Below are 11,720 nucleotides of genomic sequence, written 5' to 3'. Positions count from 1 at the left end.
CACAATACGTAATTACAACATTACCCATGTACCATACCGCGGGGCTTTGCCCCCGCACCCCAACCCACGTAACTTCCCAATTTGGATAGATTCTTCCCCTCCGCTTTGATCCAGCGTCTGTCCCGATATGGTATATGAGTCATACCATAACATCTTTAAAAAGAAATTCTCTTAATTAGGGGATTGATGCGCGCTTCGTTGTTAAGCCAAGTTCTTCTTTTTGATGACCGAGGAAATTTTATATTGGGATACTACAAGCTTTTTTATTTTCATTTTCAGCCTTCATTCGATATGAATAGTAAATGATTGGTTTTATATAATTGTATAAAATAAAAGTATCATAAGTCAAATCAAATGTTAGACAACACACAAGGAGAGTATACGTATATTGAAAAAATTTTTAACATCATGGGGCATTCGCAGGCATACCGTCCAGTTCTTATGTTTTTACAAATCTAACCACTAAGCTATTTCTTTTATATTTACATCACCCAAATCTTTCATATCATAAAAAATTCTTTAACATAATGGGGCATTCACAGGAAAAATTATTGTATACATACACCGTATGCAGAGATGCATACGGTGTCTGATCCTGACCGTAGATCACAGTGATCTACGATCATGATGCAATCAATTTTTTTTTGAAAAAAAAATATTTAAAGTGGGGCCCATCGAAATATATCATAACCATAGATCACCGTGATCTACGGTCAGGATCAGACACCGCGTGCATCTCTGAATGCGGTGTATGTATGCAATAATTTTTCCATTCACAGGCATACCGCCCAATTCTTATGTTTTTACAAATCTAACCACTAAACTATTTATTTTATATTTACACCACCCAAATCTTTCATATCATATAAAAAATATCATTATTTTAATTTTTAAAAAGTGAAATACGCCTTTTACATGCATAATAAATTAAGATGATATATGTAAATATATAGGAATTGAATGGTATGTATGTAAATCTTCCTGACATTTTCTTATAAAAGTATACATTAACTTGATTATCAAACTGGGAAAAAATAATGTAAAATGAAGTCTTAGTTCTCATGATCAACACAAATTCTCTGCATATATAAACAACTCCAACCACTAGAAACTAAGAAGGAATTCTGTGGGGTGCATGGCCAGTTTATTTTAAGTTAAAAGGGCTAACATATCTTAGTGGTGACATGCATGCATAATCATGACTTCGAAGTTTGATAATTAACATTTAAGCAATCATTGCGTTGCATCATTAAGATATCTTAACGATATCCTTGCATCAGAAATAAAAAAATTACGATATTCAAATTAATGATTCCCCATCTTTAATAAATTCTTTTGCTTAATTGTTCATATCTTAACGATATCCCTGCATCAGAAATAAACAAATCACGATATTAAAAGTAATGACTATTGAAATTAATGATTCTCCATCTTTAATAAATTCTTTTGCTTAATTGTTAATCATCAAATGGTATTCATAGGATGTAATTTCTTAGATGTTTATAATTACAGATTGAGAGGAGATGCAATTAAATTATTAAGAAGTTAAATATTTACTTATAACCAGATTGTGCTGTTGAAATTTCAAATGATATCATTATAGAAATAAAAATTGGAATGATAGTTTTTCAAATAATAATAAAAAAAAAGACTTTTATGATACAGAGTTGTTAATTGTTCTTTAACATTTCATAATGAGCTAATAAAACAACTGCATATCAGAGAAATATATTGACATTAATGTTGACTCTGTGAGGTAGTAAATACATAAAGTATTTTTCTACGAATTATATGACAAGGTCCGCCGTCTTTCAACAATAACGAGGGTCCTTAATGTTAGAGAAAAGCTATATAACCCCTTCATTTTCTAAATAATAAGAAAAACACCCCTGCCCAGCTCCCCTATAACGTTACAAAAGCAGGAACGATTGTCTCAGCTCCCAAGTTTCAAAGAAAGAAGCACTTCTCCTTTCCAATATCTTCCTCCACCACAAAAAAGCTTTCAGAGCCTGCAAACTCCCACTGTTTTGTCCATAGTTTCATTTCTCTGACACAGAAAGTTTCATCTCTCTGCTCTGCTTCCATGTCCATACTCAAAGAGCTTCTTCTCCTCTCTCCCTCAGCTCTTCTTCTGCTCGTCATCTTCTTCTATCTCTCCAGATACAACCGAAAGCAGCCCAATCTACCACCCGGCAGCCATGGCTTCCCGATTGTTGGCGAAACCTTTGCCTATCTCAAGCCTCACTGTGCCACCACCATAGGGCAATTCATGGAGCAACACATAAACAGGTGAAAGTAAACTCAAGTCTACAGTATTATCAGTTCATTAACAGCAACTGTGAAATTAGAAAAACAAATCGCACATCGATTTTACTACAGCCATCACATTCAAAATATCTTTTTTAAAAAGTTTTTCCTCATCATAAAAATTTTTGAAAAAAAAAAAAAAAGAAGTTATACCAAAAAAAAAAAAAAAGGATTTCACCAACGGACACTAAAGCTTTTGAATTTATAAATATTAATTCAACAACTAGAATGTTGAGGTTGAGGGTCTCAGGTACGGGAAGATCTATCGGTCAAATTTGTTCGGAGGGCCGACGATCGTGTCAGCAGATGCCGGTCTGAACCGGTTCATCCTACAGAACGAGGGCCGATTTTTCGAATGCAACTACCCCAAGAGCATTGGAGGAATACTGGGAAAGTGGTCGATGTTGGTTCTGGTGGGAGAGATGCATCAGAGCATGAGAACCATATCCCTTAACTTTCTCAGCAGCGCCCACCTCCGCGCCGTCCTCCTGCCGGAGATCCAGCGGCAGACCCTCATGGTGATCGCCGGTTGGAAGGAGGGAGTCGCCTTCTCTGCACTACAGGAAGTTAAGAAGGTTATATTCCAGATTTTAATTACTGAATCTTTGAAACGAGTTTAATTAGTTATTAGATTAATGGAGTAATTTGGTGGTGATGATGATGATTACAGTTTACTTTCAATTTAATGGCGAAGAATATGATGAGTTTGGAGCCAGGGGAGCCTGAAACTGAGAAGCTGAGGAGGGAGTACATAACGTTCATGAAAGGGGTGGTCTCTGCTCCATTAAATTTTCCAGGGACCTCATACTGGAAGGCTTTGAAGGTATGCTGATTAACTTTAGAATTTTTCTTCATTTCTACAATCTCTCTAGCTAGTTTTCTCTTCTTCGCACTTTTTTATATGTTTATCAGAATTAAAATAATGTCACAAACTCAAGTTATTTCAATTCTTAATTCTATGGATCACTTGGGATTTGTAGCCTCTAATGAATTATCCATGTATTGTTTAATGTTTTAGTATGAATAAAGACATGTTAGTTAGTTAAAGTGGGAGGAGATATTGAATATAAAATAGACTCGTATACTTTTTTAATACTATAAACCGTATTCATGATTGGATTCATGGATTCATTTATCCTCATTTTTCTTTATTTTTTAACAAATCTAGATATAAATGCAGTGATCTTTAGGTAAATTGTAAATTTATTATTTATTGACTAAAGTGTCAAAATATTTTTAATCCCAAATTGTCTTCTACTATTTATGTGGAGGTCTAAGAATTATTTTAACACTTCTATAAACTCTGTGACTGAAACAATCTCTGAATTGATATATTAAAAGTTTATGAAATTAAATATTTTGATGTAAATTAATAGCATAAAATTTGCAGTCAAGATCGAGCATTCTGGGAGTGATCCAGAAGAAGATGGACGAGAGAAGTGGGAGGATGAGGATGAAGGAGGCGGGGGAAGAGAGAGAAGAGGAGGATGACCTGATGGGCTGGGCCTTAAAACAGTCTTCTCTCTCTAAGGAGCAGATAATGGATCTTCTTCTCAGTCTCCTATTTGCGGGCTATGAGACTTCTTCAATTGCCTTGGCCCTCACCATTTTCTTTCTTGAAAGCTGTCCTAAAGCTGTTCAAGAGCTTAAGGTAAAGATGTGGATGATTTTATTACTATTTAGAAAAATAAAGAGAATTTTTAGTACTGATTCCACCCCTGACTCTATGGATCTAAAGGAACAATTGGAATCACTTTTGATTTTATTTATTTATTTTACTTAAAGCAAAACAAATTTATTAAGTTATAAATCATGTTTAGTTGTTTTTAAAAGCATTTAATAATTTTTAAATATTTTAAGTATTTTGAAAATAAACTAATTTATTTTTTAAAACCAAACATAAAAAACTTCAAAATTAACTAAACAAACATATTTATAAAATAAAAACAAAAACAAATTAAAAGTGATTTTAAAACTATATTTTAAATGTTATTTCTAAATTATATTGCATAAAATATATGATTTTATCCTGCAATTGTATTAAATATGGTTGAGGATAATTTGATTTTGAGCTAATTTGATCATAATCTTAAATATCTATAAGCCATCTTCAAATTAGCTCATGGAAAAAAATGATTCATTTCAAATATATTTTACTCAATTTATACCCAACTGGCAGCTCAAAATTTGAGCTTGTAATATAATATTGTGTTAAATTTTATTTATTTTTCCTTATATTTTTTTTTTCACTTACTTGCAGGAGGAACACTATAATATTTTGAGGAAGAAGAGTGAAAGAGGGGAACATGGGCTGAGCTGGGCTGACTATAAGAAAATGGACTTCACACAGTGTGTAAGCATTAATTTCAAGTTCTTAGTGGAATTCCGATTTTTCTAATTTAATTTTAATCGTTGCATGATTATATTTTAACCTGGGTCTATTGGATTTTGGAGTCTTGTTGTTGTTTCTAAGAAAAAATAACGGTAATGTTCTTACAGATAATACAAAACTCTTATCTGCATCATACTAAAATCACAGCAGTAAAATCACGAAGATCTTACGCATTTACATACATAGTATATAACTCTTATTTATTCACATATAACAAATATCACAACACACACCAACATGCATATCACACAATTCTTAGGAATTTACAAGTCTCACACCAAAACATTGATCTTTACACATAAAAAATGAAATACACTTTAACCAATAACATTGAACTTTCACTGAAAACATTGCAAGCCTAAAAAATTTCAAATCGACGAACCAATCCAAAAATTCTAAGGACATAACATGGAGGCAAAATCACATATCAGGTAAACCCTAAATGCATAAAAAAGAATCATAGAGATACATACAAAATCAATGACAAAGGAGAGAAGGATTTTTGGTCGATGACATAAAAGAAAACCCTAAACAACGAAGTAGATTCGAAGAGAAGATCAAATAGGGAGGGGGTTAATTGGAGATAATATCGGTAAATACTCGATTTGAGTGAGAAAAACAACGTAAAATCAAATTCAATCCATGGACGAGACCACAAAACCAATCATCTTCTGTGCTATTCCAGAAAATCATGATTCGGACATCGCAATTTTCTCATAAGCCGTGCAAACGAACACCCTAGGTGCATTACAAAACATGAAACAGCAAAATAGCCACCCCAAACAAGACCTTATAATGGTACATTATAAAATATGAACGTAGCTACTTTTTAATAAAAAAACTATGAGTAAAAATCCTTATTTTCATTCCTAGTTATATGCAGCATATTTTATTATTTACTGTTTATTATTCCGGATGATATACATACCCCTCAATTCTTATAGATAATACCATAAAAGTCTCAAATCAGATTGAAAATATTATTCATATTAATTTTTTTAATGAAATATATCTTTTGATGTAATATTTTAAATGAATGTATAGTTGGCTAACCTCTTCTTTATTTCATTGATAAAGGTCATAAATGAAACACTCCGGCTCGGGAATGTTGTTAGATTTGTCCACCGGAAAGCAATACGAGATGTGCGATACAAAGGTTGGCTATTGCTCTTATACTTTTAATTATAATTTTATATATAAACTTTTTTAATATATATATTGCATATCTGTATATATATATATATATATATTAAAGTTAAATATATTTATGCATATTGATTTTTAAATATTTATTTTGTTAAGGTTATGTCATCCCAGCTGGCTGGAAAGTTCTTCCAGTATTTGCAGCCGTTCATTTAGACGAGGAGATTTACACACAGCCTCACCAATTCAATCCCTGGAGATGGAAGGTCAGTCAATTAATCTTAATATACTAAAAAAAATTATGGGATATGCACGAAACAGACTAAAAATATAATTTTTAATTAAATTATCAAATTTAAACTTGAATATAAATTTTTTTTATCGGATCTTATATCCGTGATAGGGTTGGTTTAGCTCCTGTGACCAGCAAAATTAGAGAAAGTCGTCTTTGATGGTTTGGTGACATTAAACGTCGACCATTCGATGATCCGATTATGAGAGTAGATGTTTTAGATTCGGCATGTGTAAAGAAAGGCAGAGGTAGATCTAGGAGTAAGAGTCTCAAATCAGATTAAAAATATTATTCATATTAATTTTTTTTTAATGAAATATATCTTTTGATGCAATATTTTAAATGAATGTATAGTTGGCTAACTTCTTCTTTATTTCATTGATAAAGGTCATAAATGAAACACTCCGGCTCGGGAATGTTGTTAGATTTGTCCACCGGAAAGCAATACGAGATGTGCGATACAAAGGTTGGCTATTGCTCTTATACTTTTAATTATAATTTTATATATAAACTTTTTTAATATATATATTGTATATCTGTATATATATATATATATATATTAAAGTTAAATATATTTATGCATATTGATTTTTAAATATTTATTTTGTTAAGGTTATGTCATCCCAGCTGGCTGGAAAGTTCTTCCAGTATTTGCAGCCGTTCATTTAGACGAGGAGATTTACACACAGCCTCACCAATTCAATCCCTGGAGATGGAAGGTCAGTCAATTAATCTTAATATACTAAAAAAAATTATGGGATATGCACGAAACAGACTAAAAATATAATTTTTAATTAAATTATCAAATTTAAACTTGAATATAAATTTTTTTTATCGGATCTTATATCCGTGATAGGGTTGGTTTAGCTCCTGTGACCAGCAAAATTAGAGAAAGTCGTCTTTGATGGTTTGGTGACATTAAACGTCGACCATTCGATGATCCGATTATGAGAGTAGATGTTTTAGATTCGGCATGTGTAAAGAAAGGCAGAGGTAGATCTAGGAAGACTTGGGCTTATTGTATTAAAAATGATCTTAAATTACTAGAACTAAATGAAAATATGACACTAAATAGGACGCAATGGAGAAAAACGATTCATGTAGCCGTAGTTTTACTATAGTAAGGAACATATTTGTGAATTATATCGATAAGTCCTCTTAGAACGAATATTATCTTTCATTATAACTATCTTTTATTCACATATTCACATTTCTTAATGAATAAACCCAATGTTTAATTTGGGTCAAACTACACATAAATAACTAAACATGAAGATCACGACAAGCATGTAGTGTTTCCATAAAAATATTCATTTTTACAATGAAATATTTGAAAATAACCAATACTTGCATGATTTACATGATCTTTGAACTTTTGTGGTAGAATATCTTTTGTTAAAGGATCCAGCTATCATCAATTCAATGCTCATATACTCAATAATCATTATATTATTTTTTACACATTCTTTTTTGACTAAGTACTTAATGTCAATATATTTGCATCGACTATCACTTTTATTATTATTAGCAAAAAAAAATTATAGTTGAAATATCATATTATATTTTCAATGGCCAAGATATAAAACCCACAAATCTAAGGCCAAAAATCTAGCTATTATTATACAATGTAGTCTCAAAATAAGATACAAACTCAACCTTTATATTGGAAGTAAAATTCAAAATCTAATTGATGCGGCATAAATCTATCAACAGTTATAAATATTTACTCATATGCTGATTTTGAGAGTCAAAACAACTAACAAATTGAAAATTAGAGTAGCCAACCACCTCTAAACTATCAATCCAAGTATACGCATAAGCATGTAATCCTTAGTACATTAAAGATGTCTCACCACATTCTTTGTTGCTCGCCATTGATACATTTGAATTACTCTAATATCTTTCTAACATTTAAAATATAGAATAATGTCAAGTATTGTTTGAACCTGAGCATACACTAAACTAATCATAGTTGAAACATGTGAAATATTTTTTAATTTCTCAAATTTAAAGTCAATTTTTGGGCACCAACTCAAACCAAAATCTCCACCCTTTATAATAGGAATTATGTTTAGCGAACAATCATTCATTATAGGTCTCTAAGACTTTGTTAATATAAATCTCTTGGCACAAACCTAAAATACCTTAAAATTATGAAAATTGGCACCCAATAACAATAAGATTGATGAGTAAAGTTTTTTGTTGAACTTATAATTAACCATGCATGTAGATGATTTAGTTTTAATTAATCCTACATTTTATTCAAACTTTCCGTTCCTTAAAAACTAAAGATATGATATTTGAAGCATTGAATGCTCTTGAATTTAATAATGGGGACATAATAATAGGTGTCTTTGTATACAATTTAATAATGGGGACATAATAATAGGTGTCTTTGGAGCACCGGTGTGGCAATGGTGCATTGTGAGACTGCACTTTTTGATGTTTCACAAAAACTGTGTTTTATCTTCTTTTTAAAAAGCTGCGGAGAGAGCTGCATTTTGCAACCTGTAGACCAAGCTAAGTGATGTGACTGTTAGTAAAGTACATATGACTTTTGGAAAATAAAAAATATTTATAATAATCAACACAGCTTTTTAAACAATAATTCTTCTGCAGCAGATTTACAGTTGTTTCTTAAACAGCTGCAACTGCCCCAAACAAATCCTAAGAATATGCTAAATGAGCAGCATGAAATAAGATACATAGGCCTGAATTTAAACTTTTAATATGAGATATTCCTAAAATAATAAAATTATTAAAAAACTGTTATATGTTATTTCAATAGCAAAAATAATAATTTAAACATCACAATAATGATTGTTTACCCATATATCACCTGCACATTTTCATGCCTAAATCTAAATATTTAAAAAATGTGATACAATTATTTAATTTCTTTATAATTAAATATCTTTTTGAGTATTTTTTTTTCTCAGGGAAATTATATGCATAGCACACAATTCTTATTTATTTATATATCTATCTAGCAGTTAAATTTTTATATTTAATTATATACAACTTAAATTTTTAACATTGCATACAAAATAACCAACTTTTTTCGAAGAGAAATTCACATTTTCATACATATATCTTGAGGTGATTATTACAATAATATATTATATATGTCAAAATTAAACCTTAAAAATTAGATATGTAAATAAATATGAAATGTGTGGTATGTATGTAATTTTTTCTTAATTGATTGAGATTGATTTTTCCGGTTTTAATATGTGTCAAGACTAACAATTATAAGGGGCATTTACATACCTCCCAATTCTTATATATTTATATATCTAACACCTAAATTTTGATATTTGCATGCATACCACTCAAATCTTTAGCACCACATCAAAAATACCCCAATTAATATTTTTCTAAAAGCAAAATATACCTTTTAGCATAGGTTTATAAAAACAAAGTGTTATAAATGTAAACTTCAAATATTAGGTGTTAGATATGTAAAAACATAAGAATTATGAGGTATGCATATGTGTAAATTTCCCTAATTAAATTAATGCCGGACCTATGCTCCAATATGCATCACCCTTTCATGGTTGGGTATGAAATTCTTGATCTTACCTAAGCATTTGAGCATATCGAATTGGTCGGTCATATGAATATATATACATTACTATTGCTACCAATCATTTTAAGCTTCAAATTGTAATATGATTAGTAACATTGTTATAATTGAGTTTTGATTACTTCACATGTGACAAACAAAAAATATGAAATTATATTTGTATTTGCCCAGAAATGCTCCGTAGGAACAACGACCATGAGCAACTTCATGGCATATGGCGGTGGCTCACGGCTATGCGCGGGTTCAGAGCTGGCCAAGCTAGAAATAGCAATCTTCTTGCACCATCTCGTACTCAAATTTAGATGGGAGCTGGCTGAGTCCGATTGTGCCTTCGCCCATCCGTTCCTAGATTTCCAAAAAGGCCTTCCAATCAAGGTTCAAGCCATTCAAGAAACTACTATAACATAACTCCTGATTACCTTCTATAATGACATGTACTTTTAATTATTTTGTACTTCCTTTTTGTTGTTGATAATTGATATGTATTGTAATTTTAGAGCAAAACTAAGAATATATAGGTGATGGCTTGAGCTTTAAATAAGAATGGGTTGTGCTAATTGAGCCAATGCATATTTTACTCTTTTCTGGCTTATAAGCTCTTCATCTTATAGTCCAAACCTTCACCATTAAAGAGAAAATAAACTAAATGAAAGAGAAGGAGGGACAAAAATGTGAATCAAAATGAAATGTATTACATTATCTTGCATTATATTGGATTATAAAAGAGTAATATTTTAACTAGTGTTATTTTGAAGATAAAAGTGAACGGAACAATATAAGGTTGAGGTACGTGAGTCCGTTACCATGAAATCTGAAAAGAGAGTGAATGGATAAACTTTTTAAAACATTTAATGGGCATCAAATTGGGAAACGTAATTTCCGTGCTTGGTTAGGGTGGCCTCCTGGGCTTAGCAATGGAATGGGCCGATGGTTCCGCAAACGGTCTGCAGAATGGAGGAAGGGAAAATTAAGTTGTACAAATATCTTTAGAAATAAAGTATACTCATTATGTATTTCAATAAAAGGAAATACATTTGTATTATACTTTTCACTTAGAACTAACTTACGTGGTCATAGCTAATAATTATAGGGAGTGGACAGGCTTAGTTTGAAGGAGCACGTAATGGCTCTCGTTGTCTCCTTTCAGATATAATGAAAATTCCGATTCCTTGTGATATAACAATACAACATTCGTACATGTTCCGAAAACGCCCTGTCATCAACCAAACATCAATGTTCTCTCGACGGTCTCTACGACTGTAAAAAATATTACCTCAGGAGTATTGATGCATCAGTACTCCAATGGAGAGGTGCCACGTGGTATTATGGTGGGATCATTGCATATGTGACACCTCCTTATTGGAGTACTGATGCATCAGTACTCCTGAGGTAATATTTTTTCCTACGACTGAACGGAGGCGAGACGCATCCGAATGTTCTCTCGACGGTCTTTACAACTGAATAAGCCCTTAGTATTTTAGTTTGTTTCAAACCAACAAAAAATAATTTAAAAAAAACCAATTTTTAATGAGTCCATCCGATTTTTATGAATTGGGATCTTTTAGACTTTTTTTATTTTAACCCAATCTCCAAAAATTAAAAAAAAAAATTGAGATTTAAAATGAAAAAAAAAATTACAATAATGAATTACTCTGAGCTGACATTATTGATGTATATTGAATTAGAATATTAAATGTTAAATTGTTGAATATTATTATTATTATTATTATTTTATTTAAATTATATTAAAAAAATTTAATATTGTAAAACTTTGAACTTTTTTTTTCTAATTTATGTTTGGGGCAGCTTATTAGGTGCGGTGGCGTTTTGAAAACGCATCTGGTCTGGTTGGGTAAAATGGGTAAACTGCGTTGTGGCAGCTTATACATTTTCAAAACGTCGAAAACAGCATTTTAAAAATCACTAAAGCAACGCACCTAATTTTTCGAAAACAACATTTTAAAAATCACTAAAGCAACGCACCTAATTTTCTGGCAGCG

At 31.2% G+C, this 11,720-nt stretch overlaps 1 protein-coding gene across 1 annotated transcript; it reads left to right on the top strand.

The window, feature by feature from the left end:
• The first annotated feature begins 1,900 nt into the window (after window positions 1–1,900).
• LOC110025965 (cytochrome P450 90B2-like) lies at window positions 1,901–10,330 on the top strand. Its single transcript, XM_020726676.1, has 8 exons — window positions 1,901–2,289; window positions 2,558–2,882; window positions 2,978–3,130; window positions 3,698–3,958; window positions 4,568–4,660; window positions 5,777–5,855; window positions 6,002–6,108; window positions 9,892–10,330. The coding sequence occupies exons 1-8, from the start codon at window positions 2,084–2,086 to the stop codon at window positions 10,126–10,128; spliced, it is 1,461 nt and encodes a 486-aa protein (XP_020582335.1). The 5' UTR covers window positions 1,901–2,083; the 3' UTR covers window positions 10,129–10,330.
• Window positions 10,331–11,720: the final 1,390 nt, after the last annotated feature.

Source organism: Phalaenopsis equestris, unplaced genomic scaffold (assembly GCF_001263595.1).
Source record: "Phalaenopsis equestris unplaced genomic scaffold, ASM126359v1 Scaffold000345, whole genome shotgun sequence".
Classification (NCBI taxonomy): Eukaryota; Viridiplantae; Streptophyta; class Magnoliopsida; order Asparagales; family Orchidaceae; genus Phalaenopsis; species Phalaenopsis equestris.
This window is presented reverse-complemented; position numbering and strand designations above follow the sequence as displayed.

Excerpts from the sequence above, each read along its gene's own strand:
- LOC110025965 (XM_020726676.1), top strand. The coding sequence starts at position 2,084 with ATGTCCATACTCAAAGAGCTTCTTCTCCTCTCTCCCTCAGCTCTTCTT. Across the intron at positions 3,131-3,697 it reads CATACTGGAAGGCTTTGAAG|TCAAGATCGAGCATTCTGGG; the intron begins GTATGCTGATTA and ends TAAAATTTGCAG. Across the intron at positions 5,856-6,001 it reads ACGAGATGTGCGATACAAAG|GTTATGTCATCCCAGCTGGC; the intron begins GTTGGCTATTGC and ends TATTTTGTTAAG.